General features: G+C 49.9%; 5 protein-coding genes across 5 annotated transcripts; 1 reads left to right on the top strand and 4 right to left on the bottom strand.

The window, feature by feature from the left end:
- Window positions 1–646: 646 nt before the first annotated feature.
- Window positions 647–2,070, bottom strand: TGAM01_v201872 (hypothetical protein; the record flags this gene model as incomplete). The annotated part of the gene is made up of 3 exons (XM_018808321.1): window positions 647–1,470; window positions 1,592–1,848; window positions 1,907–2,070. The coding sequence occupies 3 exons, from the start codon at window positions 2,068–2,070 to the stop codon at window positions 647–649; spliced, it is 1,245 nt and encodes a 414-aa protein (XP_018658479.1).
- Window positions 2,071–2,536: 466 nt separating this feature from the next.
- Window positions 2,537–3,542, top strand: TGAM01_v201871 (60S ribosomal protein L24; the record flags this gene model as incomplete). Its single annotated transcript, XM_018808320.1, has 3 exons — window positions 2,537–2,587; window positions 2,892–3,035; window positions 3,255–3,542. 3 exons carry the CDS (start codon window positions 2,537–2,539, stop codon window positions 3,540–3,542), a joined length of 483 nt encoding a protein of 160 aa, XP_018658478.1.
- Window positions 3,543–4,926: 1,384 nt separating this feature from the next.
- Window positions 4,927–7,698, bottom strand: TGAM01_v201870 (OPT family small oligopeptide transporter; the record flags this gene model as incomplete). Its single annotated transcript, XM_018808319.1, has 5 exons — window positions 4,927–5,135; window positions 5,203–5,429; window positions 5,507–7,036; window positions 7,106–7,263; window positions 7,435–7,698. 5 exons carry the CDS (start codon window positions 7,696–7,698, stop codon window positions 4,927–4,929), a joined length of 2,388 nt encoding a protein of 795 aa, XP_018658477.1.
- Window positions 7,699–13,040: 5,342 nt separating this feature from the next.
- Window positions 13,041–13,541, bottom strand: TGAM01_v201869 (assembly factor cbp-4; the record flags this gene model as incomplete). Its single annotated transcript, XM_018808318.1, has 3 exons — window positions 13,041–13,168; window positions 13,242–13,426; window positions 13,489–13,541. The coding sequence occupies 3 exons, from the start codon at window positions 13,539–13,541 to the stop codon at window positions 13,041–13,043; spliced, it is 366 nt and encodes a 121-aa protein (XP_018658476.1).
- An 817-nt stretch (window positions 13,542–14,358) lies between these two features.
- Window positions 14,359–17,340, bottom strand: TGAM01_v201868 (hypothetical protein; the record flags this gene model as incomplete). Its single annotated transcript, XM_018808317.1, has 3 exons — window positions 14,359–14,486; window positions 14,587–16,845; window positions 16,953–17,340. 3 exons carry the CDS (start codon window positions 17,338–17,340, stop codon window positions 14,359–14,361), a joined length of 2,775 nt encoding a protein of 924 aa, XP_018658475.1.
- Window positions 17,341–17,514: the final 174 nt, after the last annotated feature.

Genomic DNA, 17,514 nt, shown 5'->3' with positions numbered 1-17,514 from the left:
CTTAAAAAAGAAAGAGAAAGAGGGGAAAAAAAAAGAGAAAAAAAACAAAGGCATGTATTTTTGTAAATGGATACAAAAAAGAGCTGAAAGGATTCTTTTTTTTTTTTTTTGGCAGGTGGGCATGTCTGGTCTTTCTTTGTTTTTGTCGTTTCGCTTCTGAGCTTGCGAGACGACAAGAACTTGGTTTTAAACGAGCTGAGAGACTGCGTTCTGGGATGGGAGAGGAATAATAATGTACACTCTCTTAAAACCGCCCCTTTCCGCAGACGTTTCTGCAAGTTTGCCAATGATTTTTCTGTTTTGTCACGATTACTTGAACGCTTTATACCCGTCGGCTTGGTGCTCATTTGATGAACGATTTGCCCGGCGCGGGCAAAAGACATGGCGGCGGACGTCAAAGAGCATGGTGACGGATGCGACCAAGAGATAAAGGGGCGGGTTTGTACAAAAATACATGAACTGCATCCACAAGAGAGAAAACCCGGAATCTATCAAAAAAGTCTCAATCTCATGTGCCCCGTCATTGCTCTCGTTGGCAATCCCGCCGGCAGAATTGTTGCCCAACAGCCGCATCTCCTCAGTAAAACAAAGCCATTAGTCCCCCTACACCTGATATCCCGAGTATCTCCGAAGCTTACCTACCTACCTACATCTCAAACCCCGAGTCTCCTTGGTTTTGAACCCACCCTTTGAGGGAAAACTGCCGAACTTGAGATTTGACATGCCTCCGCTCCGCTAATAGTGGCCCATCTTTGACGTCCTGGTAAGTGCCGGCTGACGAAATGTGCTCTTGAAGTCTCGAATGCTCTCCATCATCTATAGCAGACAGCTTATCAGACAGTTGTTTTGCCATAATCCACATCTGCCTTCTGGACGTCTTGCTAGCGCCTCTAAGATCGAATTGCTTCCTTCCCTGAAGCACACCTCCCAAAATCGTCTCCTCAAACTCGGAAGCCGACCACGTAGCCGCAAGATTGCTTGCCGAGATGGTGCTCGAGCGAGTTTGAACGGCCCTTTTCGAGAACTCAAATTCCACCGTCGTAGCCTCAACCTTGAATGCTTTAAAAGCATATCCCTCATTCCATTGCTTGCCGACAAGGGATTTCATTCGACCGGTGCCGGAAAAGGCTCGCTCACACGCGACGGTAGAGTACTGGGACTCTGGTAGGACAAGCGTGTCGATGTAAGCGTTGGCTGGATTGACCAGCAGTGACGTCAAAGACGAGAGCAGCGAGGTGCATTGCTTCAAGGCAATCTTGTCAGAGCACGATTTCGATAGCGTTGGTGGAGCGTCTCCACGGGCAGGTTTGCGACGCACAATGCCGAGCTTAGAGAAGTAGGCTCGCCCCGGAAGTGCTGTTTCAGCTTCAAGGGGGATTTGTTGTGTATCAGCTGGTGTAGAGGAAGGGAGCTGCCACGGAGAATCGTCTTCTTGAGCGGCCATGATGAGCTCCATGCTAGCATCTCCACCTAGATTGGGTCTGTAAGTGACATGGTCTATTTATATCCGGTGGAAAGCGTTTCGTTATGTTGTGTGAAGATGGTGAGGTAAAGAAGAAAGAGGTGGGAATAGAGACGTGAAATAGCTTACAAGGAGCTTCGGAGCAATACATGTGAAGTTTCACATCATCCCTTACTCGGAAGGGTGTCGTATACTCTTCATTTCTGTCTTCATTCTTGAAAAGAATCGCTCCAAAGCCATCATGGTCGCCATCAACGATGCTCTGACACTCATCTAGTAGATAGCGATTTAGAGTTCGGATGGCTAAAACTTCAGCATGCCAGTCGTGAATAGCCACGCCTTTTGCTTCGGCAAGTTTTGATGCTGGGAGACATTTCATGCCCGTTCTGCACTTTCACAGCTTTAGAAAAGAACAAACAGAGAAGGAAGATGAAAGGAGCTTACGCCAATGCCAAACAAGTCAAGTCCCCATTCTTCTCGGCAACGATACCGCTCAGGGGTACCCATTCGTGGAGGCCATTGTCTCGAACACAGGGCTTACGCTTAGATGGGAGCTTCTCGAATTGGCTAATGACGGCGCGGGCGATGAGATTCGCGCGAGACGTCATTTATTTAACCTTTGGTGTCCGTAAGGGATTGTAGGTATTACCATTTCATAAGATCATGTTTTTTTTGAGTAAAAAACGAACAGAGAGTGGATGTTTAGATAGGGAGAGCTGCATGTAAGCATGAGCATGAACTGAGGCTCAACTGCATTGCAGATCAGTTGATATTTTGCAGGTGGCCTGTCAACCTAAAGCTATTAGTTCAGACACCCAAAATAGGCAATGTGCTGGCAGCCTCTCCCCGCCAGCAAGTTACTGCAGGTCTGAAGTCACGTGCACTGGCCGCCAAAACCCACTACCCGAGTTTTTTGGCGCCCACAAACGCCTGCCCTAGGCCCGCTTAGTCATTCCAAACACACAATTCGTGAAATTGACCCTATCCAGCGACAGTCCAAACGGCTGCTCATCTTTCGTCAACGCCAAACTCACGCCAATTTTTTGTCGCCCATAACCCACACACCGCGGCAAGATGCGTACCTACGAAGACAGCTTCTCCGGACAGAGGATCTTCCCTGGCAAGGTATGCTGATGCTCTCTTTCCTTGCAATTCCCTTTGCACTTTTGATACTCGGCGATTGCGACGTCATGGGGATGAGGCTGTGGAGGACGATACGACAAAAGAAGATGGGAAAATGGCAGGGTTTGGAGGCATGATGGGATCGTCAACGATATGAAATAGAGCAGGATTCTACAGACGTCGAATGGAGGAACGATACAGCCAGAAATCCCCGTTGTCGCATTGGGAGGAATCAAGAAACAAACAAAACATTTGTCAAGTTATTGTTCCAGACTGCATGGATGCTGACCGCGCTTTCCTCTCACAGGGTAAGATCTATGTCCGTGGCGACAGCAAGGTGTTCCGATTTGCCAACGGCAAGTCGGAGTCACTTTTCCTCCAGCGCAAGAACCCCCGTCGTATTGCCTGGACCGTTCTCTTCCGACGACAGCACCGCAAGGGTATCTCTGAGGTACGCACGACGAAACTACCATCTCCGAAACGCTTTCTTCTATCCCCCCCTCTCTCTCTTTGTCTTCGCCTCGATGATGGAAAAGGATGAGGGATATTGCTATGTCCATGCCCATATCTACTATCCAAGTCTATACATCGACGCGGACAGGAGAGGAGAGGAGACTTGAAGAAACCAGAAACGGACGCCGGACATTGTGATGACTGACCCCCTTTGCAGGAAGTTGCCAAGAAGCGCACCCGCCGCACCGTCAAGGCCCAGCGTGCCATCGTTGGTGCCTCCCTCGAGGTCATCAAGGAGCGCCGCTCCATGCGCCCCGAGGCCCGATCTGCCGCCCGCGCCGAGGCCATCAAGGCCGAAAAGGAGAAGAAGGCTGCTGTTCAGGCTGTCAAGAAGGCCGAGAAGGCCAAGAACGCTGCCCTCGCCTCCAAGGTCCAGACCCAGCGAAACGTGAGCAAGCAGGGTGCCAAGGGTGCTCAGCAGAAGGTCGCTGCCCGAACTCGCTAAACACACCGTATAAAATAAAACAAAATGTTTAAAACAAAAGTACGATAACAAGACGCGAGTTCTCTTCCGCCCCTGGGTGATGCGATGCGAATGGCAGGAGAGATGTCTGCTGTACCGCAGCGGATGAGTAGATTGAAACAAAGTATGGGAGTCTGTGGTTCTTGTCTCTTTCCGGCCGGTTCTTCTACAATATCGGGTTGTGCATGGAATGCCATAGGGCGCATTTGGTAGCTGAGCAAATGACATACCGGTGCAATGGTTGCTATTAACATGGGAAACTGTTGGCGCTGTGGATACTTGGCTAAATATCCTTTCAGGGATGAAATGTGAATGTGTGACTCGGTGTTGTCTCGTCCTTGCCATGTGATTGACGGCGCTGACTCTCCAATGACTTTTCTCAAGTCCCCGCACTTGGCTTTTCACCAGCCCTATAGTAGATTGGACGCTTCCTGTTTAATGTAAAAAGAAAGCTAGAAGAATATGAAGAGACAGGAAATTTATGATTCTATTACGCTGATGTCTTATATAAATACTAACTTCACAGACTGTAAACCCTATGTTGGCTGATCAGTACACATGTCCCCGCTGGATAACCTGAGCGTGCAAATGGCTGTTTCATACCAGCTCGACTCGTCGCTTTCTTGCATGTCTATTCTCTTGATCTAAATATGGCTCTCAAAAATATTGAACCAGCTCTTTTTTATCGTCAATGATGATGGAACCAGCTCGTTTAGGGGCCAAGCAATGTTCCTGGTCTACTAATACATAACATCGCAAGAGAGTGTATGGAATCTTCGATTTTAAACATGAATAGCATAACCATGCATACCTGTAAATTCTACACCATCTGTTAAGATTGAAGCAATCCGGTATTCATGCATGTAGCTTTATGGTTCCAGTAAGAGAGAGTGGACGCTAACTGTAGGACGCTTGTACAAAGTCGGCATCTCGCAATGCTTAATGGCCTAGTGGGACTCTATTGCAACTACCAGCTATGCCATTACTACTACTATTCCGTACCTAAAGGGAACAAGGACTTTTCCATTTTCTTCTACTTCATCTCAACGAGAATCTTTAAAATATACGCATAGATGAGTTGGGCAGCTCTTGTATAGACATTAACGTTATAACCCTCCTTTGATTCGACCAATGCTTATTTGATCTGCTTGAAACACCGGCTTCGACCTTGACGCCTAAGCTGTCCGTTTCAAACTCAAACTTGTGTAGTTTATAAAGAGACTGGGTATATTTAGACACAGCACATCAAAAAGAGATGCTTGAGAAAGTATATCGACAAAAAGACATTTCATCACATCATAACATAGTTTTCCTTCGTCCCCCCCCTCCAACTCCTCACATGAGTATTCATGCAACAGCACTTTTTTTACCAAGTTGAAGGCCCAATGCCCGGACCCGAGGTCGGCGCAACTCTCAAAACAGCAGCGCCATCATAATCGAGGTTATTAGTGGTAACTGAGTTGCCCCACCAGTCTGGAAATTCCGCATTACCCAGACCTAGACCCAGACCAATAACGACAGTGCAGAGGGCAGTGCCAATATCGAGGGCGCCGGACAAGACATAGTTGTATTGAGCTAAAAAGAAGAAAGGATTAGTTTTAACTGTTGAATACAACAAAAAGAATAACAGAGAGAAACTTACTCCACCAACCGAGCCAGCGCCTCTTGATCCACCAATTGAAGAGAAGACCGATGATACACCATTGGGCAAGATACCAGGTTGTCGCCGGGGGAATCATTCCAGCAGCTCCAAACAAGGCAGGGAAGACGACATAGCGGAGCGGAGAGCGAGGGTAGCGACGGGCAAGAAGCCACTGAATGAAGGGGCACAGGAAGCCAATCAGCCAGAAGTAGTTGGTCCAGGAGTATCTATTAAACAATTCTGGTTAGCAAGAAGTCAAACTGTACAATATTTTAGAGAAATTGACGTATTCTGAGAAACTTACAGTTGACCAGCCCCAAACACCAACTTGGGGCCAATGACACCCCAAATGACACTGGCATTGTAGAAAGTTCGAGCATTGGGGCAAGTAAGGCCCTGTGGTTGAGTCGGAGTACAAATGCCCTCAATGTTGCCACGCAAGAAGTTGTAGGTCGCAATCTGAACAATAGAGAGCCAGATCACGGCAAAAGCCTGAGCACCAAACATGCTACGAGGGGGAATCTTCATGTAGTGGCCGACTTTCATGTCAGATACATACTGGAGGCCGTTGAAGGTCATCATGTAACCCCAAGACTTGAACAGCATCATGGCCACGGGGCGACCGGGAAGCATATAACCGAAGATCATTTCGGTGATGATGTTGAGACCGGTTTGCTGATTCGTGATGGCTTGGACCATGCCAACAGGGATAAAAAAGAAGAGACCAATGATAATACACAAGATATACGCCCAAGCGGGGAGATGAGTCTGAAATCCGAGGCAGGCAGCCAAACCGAATGCAAATGACACCAGAAACACGGCAAGGAACCACCATTCGGGAGCCTCTTTATACTTGCGCATAAGCTTCAAGTGGATATCGGGCTCCTCAGATCGAGAGTCAACAGACCGACGCCAAACGTCGGGGCCATAGAATAAGGCAATATGCGTAAGGGTTGAGACCAGGCCGGCAAAGCCCATGCCATACGACAGAGAAAAGGCAGGACCCAACAGAATAGGAGAATATTCTCTATACGCTGTGAGGTTGACGGTATAATCAGGGTTGAGAATACGGCTCGTGTTGTAGGGCTTAGCGTAGTGATCAAAGTTCTGGTTGGCACTGAGAGGAAGATAGCGGTAGAACTCAGGGCCAGCATAGGCAAGACCAATGATTCCGAGCAGCATGATGAAGATACCAGCTGAGACGTTGGCGATGGCGAAGGCCGGTGTCTGGAGAGGAGAGAGCAGGAAACCCGAAATAATTGACCAATCAAATGAGATGGGAAGGAGACCTAGTCCAGTATTTCCACCAAAAATTTGATTGACAACGACATTGTTGGGCGCTATCCAGACGGGAAACATGAAGAACTGGAGGAACTGTGCAATGACCTGAGGAATCCATTCCCAAAAGAACGTTCCGGCAGCAACGATGAGGAAGAAGCTGTACCGGCCAATCGTCCACCCATTGGTCGTGGCAGGATCGGCGGGGGCGTGGTTGTGTAGAGAATACATGACAGTTGTAGTGATGAGCACAGCAGGCCACACCATGGATGAAGGCCAGACGAGGAATCGTCGAGCCACGCCAGCAGCACCGAAGCCCATGGCCTGAGTGGAGAGGATGAGGAGAATTTGGAAGCCCCAGCCCAGCTTTTGGTGGTAAAAGATTTCCTGGGCCAGCAAGATATCGATGGCGTAAGACGCAGCGGTTCCAGCAGCCGTCATCATGGTGATGATGGTGTGTTCCTTGACATTGAAGGGTCCGGGATTGAGCTCGAACTTGTGCCCAAAGACAGTAAATGACCAGTTGGGAAAGACACGGGCCCAGAAGCAACCCATACTATAAAGCCACCGTGTTAGCCATTTAATGACGCCGCGGACCATTGGAGTTGCACAGTGGCAAACTTACGGGTAAGATATCAACTGCACGACCGTCGATGTAATGACGATAGGAGCACGTCGGAGGGTGAGCAGGATGTTGCAAGCTGCTACAATTGTGCACATGAGGGCACCGATGGTCCAGGCACGAATCGTGTTGACGGGAACATCTTGATCGGTTGGAGGAACCTAGAAGCAATCAAAATGATACGTTAGACAGGAAAGCAAGAATTGAAGAAAGAACAGACAAAAGTAAAAATCAAATAATGTTCAGAATGATGTGTTATTGCAGCCTACGAGGGGCATGATTGCTGAATCGTATTTTGAACTGGCAAAGATGGAGATATGAATAGAACGTACCGAAGCGCGAACTTCTGGGTAGGGTGAATCTTCTTGGATCAAAGACTCATCAATGGCAGCTTCCTTCTCGATATTGCCCGAGGCCAGAGCCTCATCAATGTTGTCGAGCTTATCGATGTCAAGGAAGGGATCCCATCGATGCTGCTTTCTGAAGTTGCGGAGATCAGACTCGACGTTGGCTGCATCCCCAGGAAGAACTTCGACACCCGAGGACACGGCCTCAGTCTCGACGCGGGCATCGCCTTTGCCAAATCCAAAGGCCATCTTGAATCTCTTCAAGTGTTGCCACTACGAAAGATACGGTAGTGTTGGCACAGCTTGGAAAGCGAAAACAGCAGAATGGCCTCTAGAGGAAGAGGAACAAGCGAGTGGACCAAGAGATGGGATATCTACCATCCTTATATCCTATCACCTCGATCGCCACCACGCCCAGTCTTACACGCTGTAACATTGCACCGCAATGTCCGTGTGCGGCTGAGAGATATGTGTAACACAAGTTCCATGAATTGCATGCGGGGGGCAACGGTGGACTGACCCGGTGGCCACTTTGAAAATCTCTCACTCATTCTTTGCTTTCCCTTGCTTTTCCATATTTCGCTGTTCCTCTCCTAGGTGCGCCCTATCATTCAGAAGTGAGGCATCGAGCCGCCGTTGGCTGCAGGGACTCTTTGCAGCGAGCATAGCGCCGGACAGGGTTGAGGCGGCCTATCTCGTGCCTGTGTGTAGCACAACGGGGACTAGTCCAACTTTAGACGCGGGTACTTTGGTAGTGGCTGGAAGTTTGTTCTTGGCAGTGTCGGTTTCTGGCATTGCGGGCACTCGAAAGATTGCTGGAGTATCTTTGAAGGGAGGGATATCACTGCTAGGCTGCTGCTTGGACCACTGCCCCGTAGGTGGCCCGGCAACTGGGTATCGCTGCTTTTGACTCGCCTGTCCAGCTGGGTATTGGGTCTCTGTTCGTACTAGCCGCAGAAGCAGAGGCCACTGCCAAGGCCTGTGCCCTCCAAAAGATCCCATGTGGCAATTGCCCCTCTATTGGTAGCAGATATCCTCCATGCTCAGCGATAGTCTTCTAGGCTTGGGGCCCAGACATAGTGTGAGACACCTGCCAGAAGCAGCCCTCCGTTTCCGTGGTTGTAGCTTTAGGCGTTACGCCACACGACAGGGGTCCAAATATGTGCTAATGCCTCTCTCAGGGTATCCGTTGCTGCGGCTGGTGGCCTTCGAAGCCTGGACGCTGATCTAGCGTCTTGTCGAAAGGGCGGGCCCCCCTGAGAGAGATCCCCAGCCCCAAAGCCAAAGGCCCTTTTGTGAGAACGCAGCGGCACCGTGCGGCTACTCTGGCAGAGGATTATTACAAGCAAGTGGTATAGTTTACCTTACCTTTGGTTCCTCGGCTAGTGGATAAGCTCACATTGCTAGCGGCCAGCTTCTATTAAGACAGCAAATAAGCGTCAGCTAGTCGAAAACTTCCACTGCGGATGGCGCCGGGGCCGACGCTATAGACGAGTAGAAGAAGGTTTAAGGTAAAGGGGGGGAAATGTATATCCAATGCGAACTTGTGAGAAAGTAGTTCCCAGAAACCAAATAGGTACTTGCTGTGATGGAGTGACTCTAGGATAAGACCCAACAAGCCGGAAATGGGTGGTCGTGTCTTGTCGTATCAAGCCGTGCCCTACAATCGATGAGGGCACAATCGCTTGCAGGAGGGTCCCGTTCGCACAACCATTTCTTACAGAGAAACCCCCATTGTTCTAACGTACACCCCCAAAACGAAAGGACGTGATGGTGGTAAGTATTACGGCACGGCAGCAGCTATGCCCAGCACAAATAACTGCTTTGGTTGATTCTGTGCCCGATATTGCCCCATTCAGCAAGACCGCAGTATTAGATCAGCGTTTGGCAGCGGGATTCTTATCAGAAGAATTCATCCAACGGGACATGGGCTTCCGTTCGAAGATTGAGACGTTTCGCTCAGAGGCAATGAGAAAATCGAGAGACGGAAAATGCCCAGGTCGTCCAGTCCATACTTTCTTCACCAAGTCTGAGTCCGATATGAGACGAAAATCTTTCTGCTCAAAGCCTTACAGACAGCAGACGCCACCTATACCGCCCAAAACACAATCAGATTCACGCCGCCCGTGGAGCGAGAAGCGTTCGGCCGATACCGCTGCAAGTTGCGGTACCAACAACACCCATCCATATCTGTGCCAAGACTCGTACCATGCTCACCTGATTGATACCTGGCCTGTATCTAGTTGTGCTAGCAGTCTGTACGGCATAAGTACTGCCAACGGCTTACCCTCTGGAGAGCCTGACATCGGATTCTTGTCCAGGGTCCGGCAAGATATTAGCATATGTGTAGTAAGTAATACATCGCATGAGAGTCGACAGCCTCTTATCCCTGACATGACTTAAGAGGTGACATCGCTCGCCTTCTGCTGCTTTTCTCTTGTCGGAAAAGTCTTTGTTCTCGGCATATCATCGTGATTATTGTATCCACGTAGTACACATCATGTTGAGTAGGTAATCTGATTAGCTTGTGCAGCCGCTTGCCCGACGACATGCCGGTACAATTCCCGATGTTCCGCTTTTTCCCACAAATAAAATCAACGCAGCCAACGCTTGCCTTCTTTATCCTAAATGCAGGACCTTTGTGGCTTGGCATCGTCAGCCATAATCCTGATAATCTTCTTCATAACAAAGTCGTGCAGTATCCAGTATACAAGGGCGTTGGACGCAGGCCCTTGAAAGAAGAAGAAAGGTACTTGACCAGTACTAATGGACCACCATTTTTCTCGTTTCGGCGTTGTCTTTGGGTTTAGCCACCCGTAATTTTTGCTCTTAAATCCTCCGGCATCCAGCTGCTCCCCGCATGGTCTGCATGCAGAGGACTAGGGCCAGCCGGGGTGGCTCAGGCTAGACCAGGGCTATAATCCATCCTTGCGTCTTATACTAGATGCACTTTTGCTCGGCCAGATTCGGTGTCTATATTTGCCCGTGATAGGTAGTTGTATAGGACCTAAAAAGACTCCAGTTGCGGTTGAGTACTCTACAGCCTTGTTTGAGGACAATCTGTAAACCTGACCATGGGCCAGAAGGAGAGAGAAAGAAAGAACAAGGGGCTGGGCCTTGGAAGGCGCATGTAACCCCACAGTAGCCAGGACCAAAGATCTCCGTTCTTCTTCTCTCCGCCACGTTCTCATTCTGCGATACAGCCATGGACGGGCTATGTCCGGGGTGAGGAGCATTATAATATTCGTCGTGATATAGAATGTAATCAAACATGAAAACTTTCCTTATACGGCAGCGCCTTCTCAGCCAAGGCCTCTGTACTCCATAAATCGCTATCAAGTTAACCTTAACCTGCGTTGATTGAGGCCGCTTGGTAGGCTACCGAAACGACTGGCCCCTTGCTTTACTATCCACTCCCATCGGTTTTTTAGGATAACTTCCAGGAATAGAAAATATCATACCAGCAGGACAGCATGGGCAATGTCACCTCGTCTTCGCTAGCACCAGTAAGGACCTTTTGCGTAGTCTAGCAGTCGCCTCCGCTCTATCGCCAAGCCTTGTGGAGGCGGTAATTCCATACCGATGCTACCTTCTCCGGAGTTGCTTCTCAAGCCGCAAGTAACATTGAAGTCTAAATATGGTTGAGATTTTACATTCAAAGGCCTGCGGCGGCGCTGGTCCAATCTTGAGGGGATATGCGCCAAGCTGAAGCCACAAGATGCCAGCCCTCTAAATCAAGCACAGGAGTCGCCAAGCGATCTGGGGCATCGCTCTTGGAAGTGCGCCGAGGCGGCGTGAGTTACCTGCCAAATGCTCCCAGTTTATCCGAGGCATGTCGAAAGCTAAGTTGGCCGACGGGGTTCAAAGGGCGTGGCCAACAGAAGACATCTTCCCAGAGAGCGGCCTCGCCTATTGGTTGTAAGTGGCTGTAGCTGGGGTAGTCACCACACATGCGCAGTGCTCCCAACCAAGGCCCAGGATAAGAGGCACTCTGGGAATTGCGTCTCTGTCAGTACATTTTTTTGCTCATGAATGCCACGATTATGGGACAATAGTAGCCCCTGCCATGTGTCGGTAGCTTAAGGGATCCGAGCGCCTTAACATCCAGATTTCTCACGAAAGAGTAGAAGGGCTATAGGTATTATAATGCTCCTTTATTTTGTAGGGAGAGCAGATAACGTCCAGCCGTATCCATCCCCGATGTAAGCTACCTTCAATAGTATGTGGGAGTGCTGGACTTTGTGGGTCGATGTCGAACACCAAGTCAAGTCCATAGCCCATCATCGCCCGCTGCTCTCGCTAGATTCTCGGTGTTGTGGGTGGAGAGAGGACCCATCCATCACCGCGCTTATACAGTGCAATGCGAGTTATCAATAGACGTATCAAGCAAGCATTTATTTGTCTTCGGCGAAGAACAAAACAGAGTTGACCAGCTGACCGGAAAACACGGCTTCGGATTCCTTCGTATTGTCGCATATGCCGAAGCAGGAAAGAAATTGAAAGGGGGGGGGGGAATAGGATAAAGAATAGGATTTAGCGTGATTGGATACCGCAATTGTAGGAGTGATGTTGGATGGGCGGCCGGCCAATAGTGGGAGTGGTAATATCATGTTGTGCGCCCAACAGCAGAGCATTTGGTGGCCAAGAAGGAACGGACTTTTGTTGCTGCCAAGAATTGTCTCCCGACACATGCACTGTGCTCGGCCGGCTCAACTCGAGAACATTCGCCAATTAGATCATCGCCGCGGTATTGAAAACAGTCCGTTGGATGCGGGCGAAGGAGCCACTAAATTGTTTGAAGAGAGAGCATGGCTATAATTGTCCTAGATATCGTATTGTTTCCTTTTCGGACAAGTAATTTGCATTGTCAAAATCTCGCGTGATCGCCGTTCCGGTTTTAATATTCGCAGATGTAGCACATGTAGGCCTGATGAAGAAGAGTACTGTAAATCTTCTGGGTTATCTTCCGATTCATCCGATCAAACCACGCATTCGTGGAAGACGAACATCTCCATCTCATGCCGGTTCAAACATAGCGGGTGCTGAAATATTGGCAAGAACTGATTTATTAGGGTCGCAGCTAAAAAAAACCAGTCCATGCTAATAGGGAAGTAGAGCGAAACCCGATCCTTTGAATCAGTTTGCGCGAAGTAGGTAGTTCCATGCGCAGATCCAATAGTTTGCCACGCCCCCTGCTTCCGAGTTTGCAGTCTTTGCTTCCTGTCTTGTCGCCACGTGCGAGCCTCAGATCGGAATAATCCGATGAGATGCTTGTCTCATACCCCATGCTGAGTCTGCTTCTTTTCCGTCTTCTCCCTTTCTTCTTGTTTTGTTAAACTGGTAATTCGATTCACGCAAATCCATGTTCTCTCATCGCAACAGCCTGATCCTTTCAATCGAACAGATCGGTAGCTTGCTCACTTTGGAAGGTTGTCAATGCCGATGGTGATGACTCAAATCTTACAGATGCTCTCCCTTGATTTTTCATAATGTACACGGCAGTGGCGTGGACAAAGGCAACGAGGTGGCTGTGACGTCTTCGCCATGTCGCGCCACGCCCAATCTCAAACAAAATCGCATTTTCGTTCACCCTATTTCCCGAGGCCAGCTTCTCGCCGCATTTCTTCTCTTCGAGCTACAGCCTCTTGCTTTTGAAGTCTGTTGGCTTCAAGTTCTGCCTTCTTTCTCCTCTCTTCGTCCTCCTTGATGACGGCCCAGACTGTTTTCATTCATGTCAGCCTCAATTCTGCAGGAAAAGATGTCAAGCAAGGGGATTTTTTGATGGGACCAACTTGGTTTGTCAGATTTCGAATACTCCTTCAGCTTCGTGACAAAGTCGTTAAACTCCTGCTGTCTCTCCTCTCTGCCTTCCAAGCTTCTCTTTAGGAGCTCAGGGTTGTATCTGGATCTCAGCTCTTCCTCGGTTGGCACCACCCAGTACGTGAGCGCCGGACCACCAACGCTGATGATTGCTCCTCTTTTAACGAGAGATGATGATCAGTGTCATGCTTGGAGTTGAAAGTCGCGGAGCCTACTTACCCCACCAGGACTTTTATCCACAGGCCCCAGTTGACCGGCTTCTTTGGAGGCATTTTTATGTGTAGAATGAAAAGATCGTTGGTAGATGCAATTGAAAATCAGCGGGCGGGCCAAGTCGTGACGTTCACTTCTTCCTATGAAAGCTCAGTAATGCCTGAGGAAGGAAGCTCTCACCCGCTCAGGCGGCGTCATGGAATTTGATATTGCCGTGCGAGAGCTGCTTGAAAAGGAAAGCGGTAAGAGTTAGCATTGAAGCTAAGCTAATTGGCAGCTAAGCCATGAGTAGTTGGTGCCTACTAGTGGCAGAATGCTGTACCAAGAGACTGAAACCTACCCGTGATCTTAAATGATTTTGGTTTAAATAGATGGATAAATTCGCCAGATGATACTAGGTAAAAAAAAAAAGAAAAAAAGAAAGAAAATCAATATTCTTGTAGTGTAGAAGATGGGCACAATCCATTGGCCATTTCCTAGTCGTCCAAGCTGCTTCGCTGTTGTGCTAAGAAAAGCATTCAAGCACATCCAGCGAAGAAAAGCTATGACAATTTACAGGACAAAATGACGTTCATATAATACATATCCACCTCCAATTCATGGGAATAGCACTTCTCAAATTCCCTCCATCTAAGTAATACAATTTGTGAAGAGAAAAAAAAAAAAAAAACAAGGAAAAAACAGTATCGAAGCAAGTTTGTCAAAGCTTCCCATAAACCGAATTCAAGTGGTATCTTTCGGATCCAAATAAATCAAAAAAAAAGAAATATATCTGCGCTAGCTTTCTCTCATTAATCCAAAGAAGAAAAAAAAAACGAGCAGAATTTTCTGCACCTCGGCATCTCTGGATATCCTTCCATCGTAACAAATCATGTTTTACATCACTACACAATCTCCTTCCTGTTGCTTTTGGCTTCGAGATATCCGCTCCCTCGGACGAGCTTTTTCTTTGCCGGATCGTTTCAAGTCTTCCAATCGTTCTCTGGCCTTGGGGAAATCTTGTGCTATAACAACCCTGACGTTAGCATCAAATTCACTATTCCATACCAGGGACATGTGACTAGAAAGATAAGGAAAGAGCAATGTAGAGAATGACCAACTTACCAGCTGCTCGCCAATACCATCGCTTGGCATCTTCCATGTTTGCCGGGACACCGATGCCCACCTCGGTGAAGTAGCCCATCGCGTACTCTGCCTTGGCCAGACCCGCCACGGCAGCCTTCCTCGCCCACAGATACGCCTCCGTGTCACTCTGGCCTAGGACACCTTCGCTTCCCGTCAGGTACCAGCCACTAAGAGCAAGTTCCGACTGATGCTCTTCCTGCTGTGCTGCTTTCGAGTACCAGACGATGGAGAGCCGCGGGTCGATGGGACATCCCAGCAGTCCATATTCGTACGCACAGCCCAGTCTAAACTGGGAGAATTTGTATCCAATTTCTGCTGCTTGCTGGAACAGGCTCAAGGCGTACTGCTCATCCCGAATAATGACATCGTTGCCTGATGCCGATTCGTAGAGCAATCCGAGTTCGTGGAGAGCGTGAGGATTCTCTCCGTCTGCTCTCTCTGCCGCTCGCTTCAGCCAGCCCACAGCCTCCCTAGGGTTCTTGGGTTGGCCCAACAAACCTTTGAGAAGGATCATGCCAACCTTGTACATGGCTGGCGGATCGCCTAGAGTCGCCGCGCGTTTGTACCACTGAATCGCCTTCATAGGATCCTTGCGAGTGCCGCCGCCTTCCTCGTGGCCAATCTCACAGCATACAGCCGTACGGTAGGCAGCCGCAGCATGGCCCAGCTTCGCGGCAGATTGATATAGCGTAAAGGCCTCTTTGGAATCTCCGTCGGGACCAAATAAACCCCTACCCACGCCATCTGCCATCACAAACATTGCGTCTCCATTCTGAGAGTTGACCAGCTTCTTGAGGATCTTGTGGGCGTCCACAAGATATCGTTCGCGAGCTTTTGACTTGCCTCTCGGGTCGGGGATATTTGGCACAAGCACGTCGGAAGCTTCGATGAGACGCTTCGCCAATTTCAGCGCGGTCGCCTGGTCGTTGGGATTGCCTTTGACAACCATCCTCAAATGTTCCAGCTCGCCGGGGGTGACTGGAGGTTCTCTCTCCCGCGGCGGAGGCGGCGCTCTGGGCGCTGGCATGCCCTGGTCCAATGGCTGTTGAGGAGAATACTGCTGCTGTTGCGGTTGCCGCATTTGTTGCTGCATGGGTGCTTGTTGCTGCTGCTGCTGCTGTTGTTGTTGTTGTTGTTGCTGATACTGTTGCTGCTGCTGAGGCGGCAGCCCCGTCTGAGGACTGCCTCCATAGCTTCGGACAGGAGGAGGCTTGGCACTCGGATTCACCAGCGAGTTTTCCATTTGACCCGGACGTATAGGCGTTGGATGTGCAGGCAGGCCGTCTGGGTTGGTGGGTGCAGCGGTACCTGGCCTGACTATAGGCGGACGATTGCTCCCAAATCCAGAATGTGGATTGCCGGCTGCACCTGGAGGCGCACTCGGGCCTCGCGGAATCGGTGGCTGAGTGTATCCTGCAGGCCCATTGTATCCTTGATTATATCCCGGCTGATACGCATGCGTCTGGGGAATGGCTGGAACTTCGGGGATGTCGGCGGCCATCTCGAATACCGCGGATTGCGGCTCGCGCATCTCTACCATGGAGCGGGCATGGCCCAGCTTGGCAGTTTGGTAAGCTCCCTGCTGCGGCTGCTCAGGCGCTGCTCGCATAGACTGCTCGAAAGAATCTCGCTTGCTATGAGTGGGAATAGCATCAAAGTCAGGCAGGCTTGAAATGCTGCTTTTATGCGCATGTGAGTTGTGTGACGAGTTGTGACTTGATATGCTCGCTCTCGGCTCGTCGTAATAAGAGTCGTATACATCGTCAATGGCGTTGGCATATGATGGGTCATATCCGTTGTTGTACTGTCCTGGCAGCGGCGGTGGCGGCGCCTGGTTATCCTGAGGATAGGTTCTTTGAGGCGGAGGCCGATTTCCCGTTGTCGTAGCAGGCCTCTGTGGTACTCCACGGCTTCCGGAGCTATTGTACGGCATCGTCATGCTTCGCTGAGCTCCATGTGGACCAGGTTGCTGTCGAGCGCCGTATCCGCCGTCACCATAGCCCACGTAGCCATCAGGTCCTGGCCTAGGCTGTCCTTGTCGCGAATCTCCGTAGTTTTGGGAGCCGTTTCGAGCCGGAGGTGGTCGGCGGGGTGGGCTTCTAGGATCTTGTCCATTTAGATCCATCTGTGACATCTGGTTTGCAAGCTCATATCCATTGCCAGACTGGTAGTTGCCATTGGCGAACCCTGGGCCTCCTTGAGGGAGCATAGGGCCGTTATCCATCGGTTGACGACCGCCTAGAGGAAAGAGAGAGAGAAGGTTAGAGCCGAGGGTTTCGATTCAACGACCAAGCCGGATTCTACGGAATTGACCATTTACTGAACTTTTGGAAAATGAGGCTTACCTGCGGGATGGCCTGGTGGTCCACCTCCTCGTGGCACACTCGGCCTGCCCCTATTTGGAGGACCCATACCGCCTCTCGGAGGATAGTTGGCCCCTCGTTGGCCTTCGGGCATATAAGGACCTCCTCGACCACCATCTTGCGGAGGTCGACCTCCTCTTGCTCGGCCAGGAGGACTCTGGCCATAGCCGCCATCTTGATATTGGGTGTTTCCATACTCTGGCCCGTATCCTCCTCCTCCTGCTCCGTCACCGCCATAGCCGTTATCGTGATACCCATTATACTGCTGCTGTGGCGGCGGAGGCCCTCCGTAACCTCTCGCCGCGGGGGCCTGTGCCGCTGAACCAGCATACGGCCGCTGTTGGCCCCCGTATCCTCCGTCATATGCCATTGTTACTACTTTACTTCTCAGTTTCTAGCTGATATCGAACAATATTTCGAGTCGCAATCGGTCCGAGGCGCAAAAGGAAAGAAGACGAAGAAGAATATGCCCAATGCTATAACTTGCAGTCGCGTAAAGTCGCTGGCGTGCGCATGTCCAGCCCAGGAATTAATATTTATCGTG

The sequence above is a fragment of the Trichoderma gamsii genome, assembly GCF_001481775.2.
Source record: "Trichoderma gamsii strain T6085 chromosome Unknown Scaffold_4.2, whole genome shotgun sequence".
In the NCBI taxonomy this organism is placed as follows: domain Eukaryota; kingdom Fungi; phylum Ascomycota; class Sordariomycetes; order Hypocreales; family Hypocreaceae; genus Trichoderma; species Trichoderma gamsii.
Note: the sequence above shows the minus strand (reverse complement) of the source record. Positions and strands in the feature narration are given on the sequence as shown.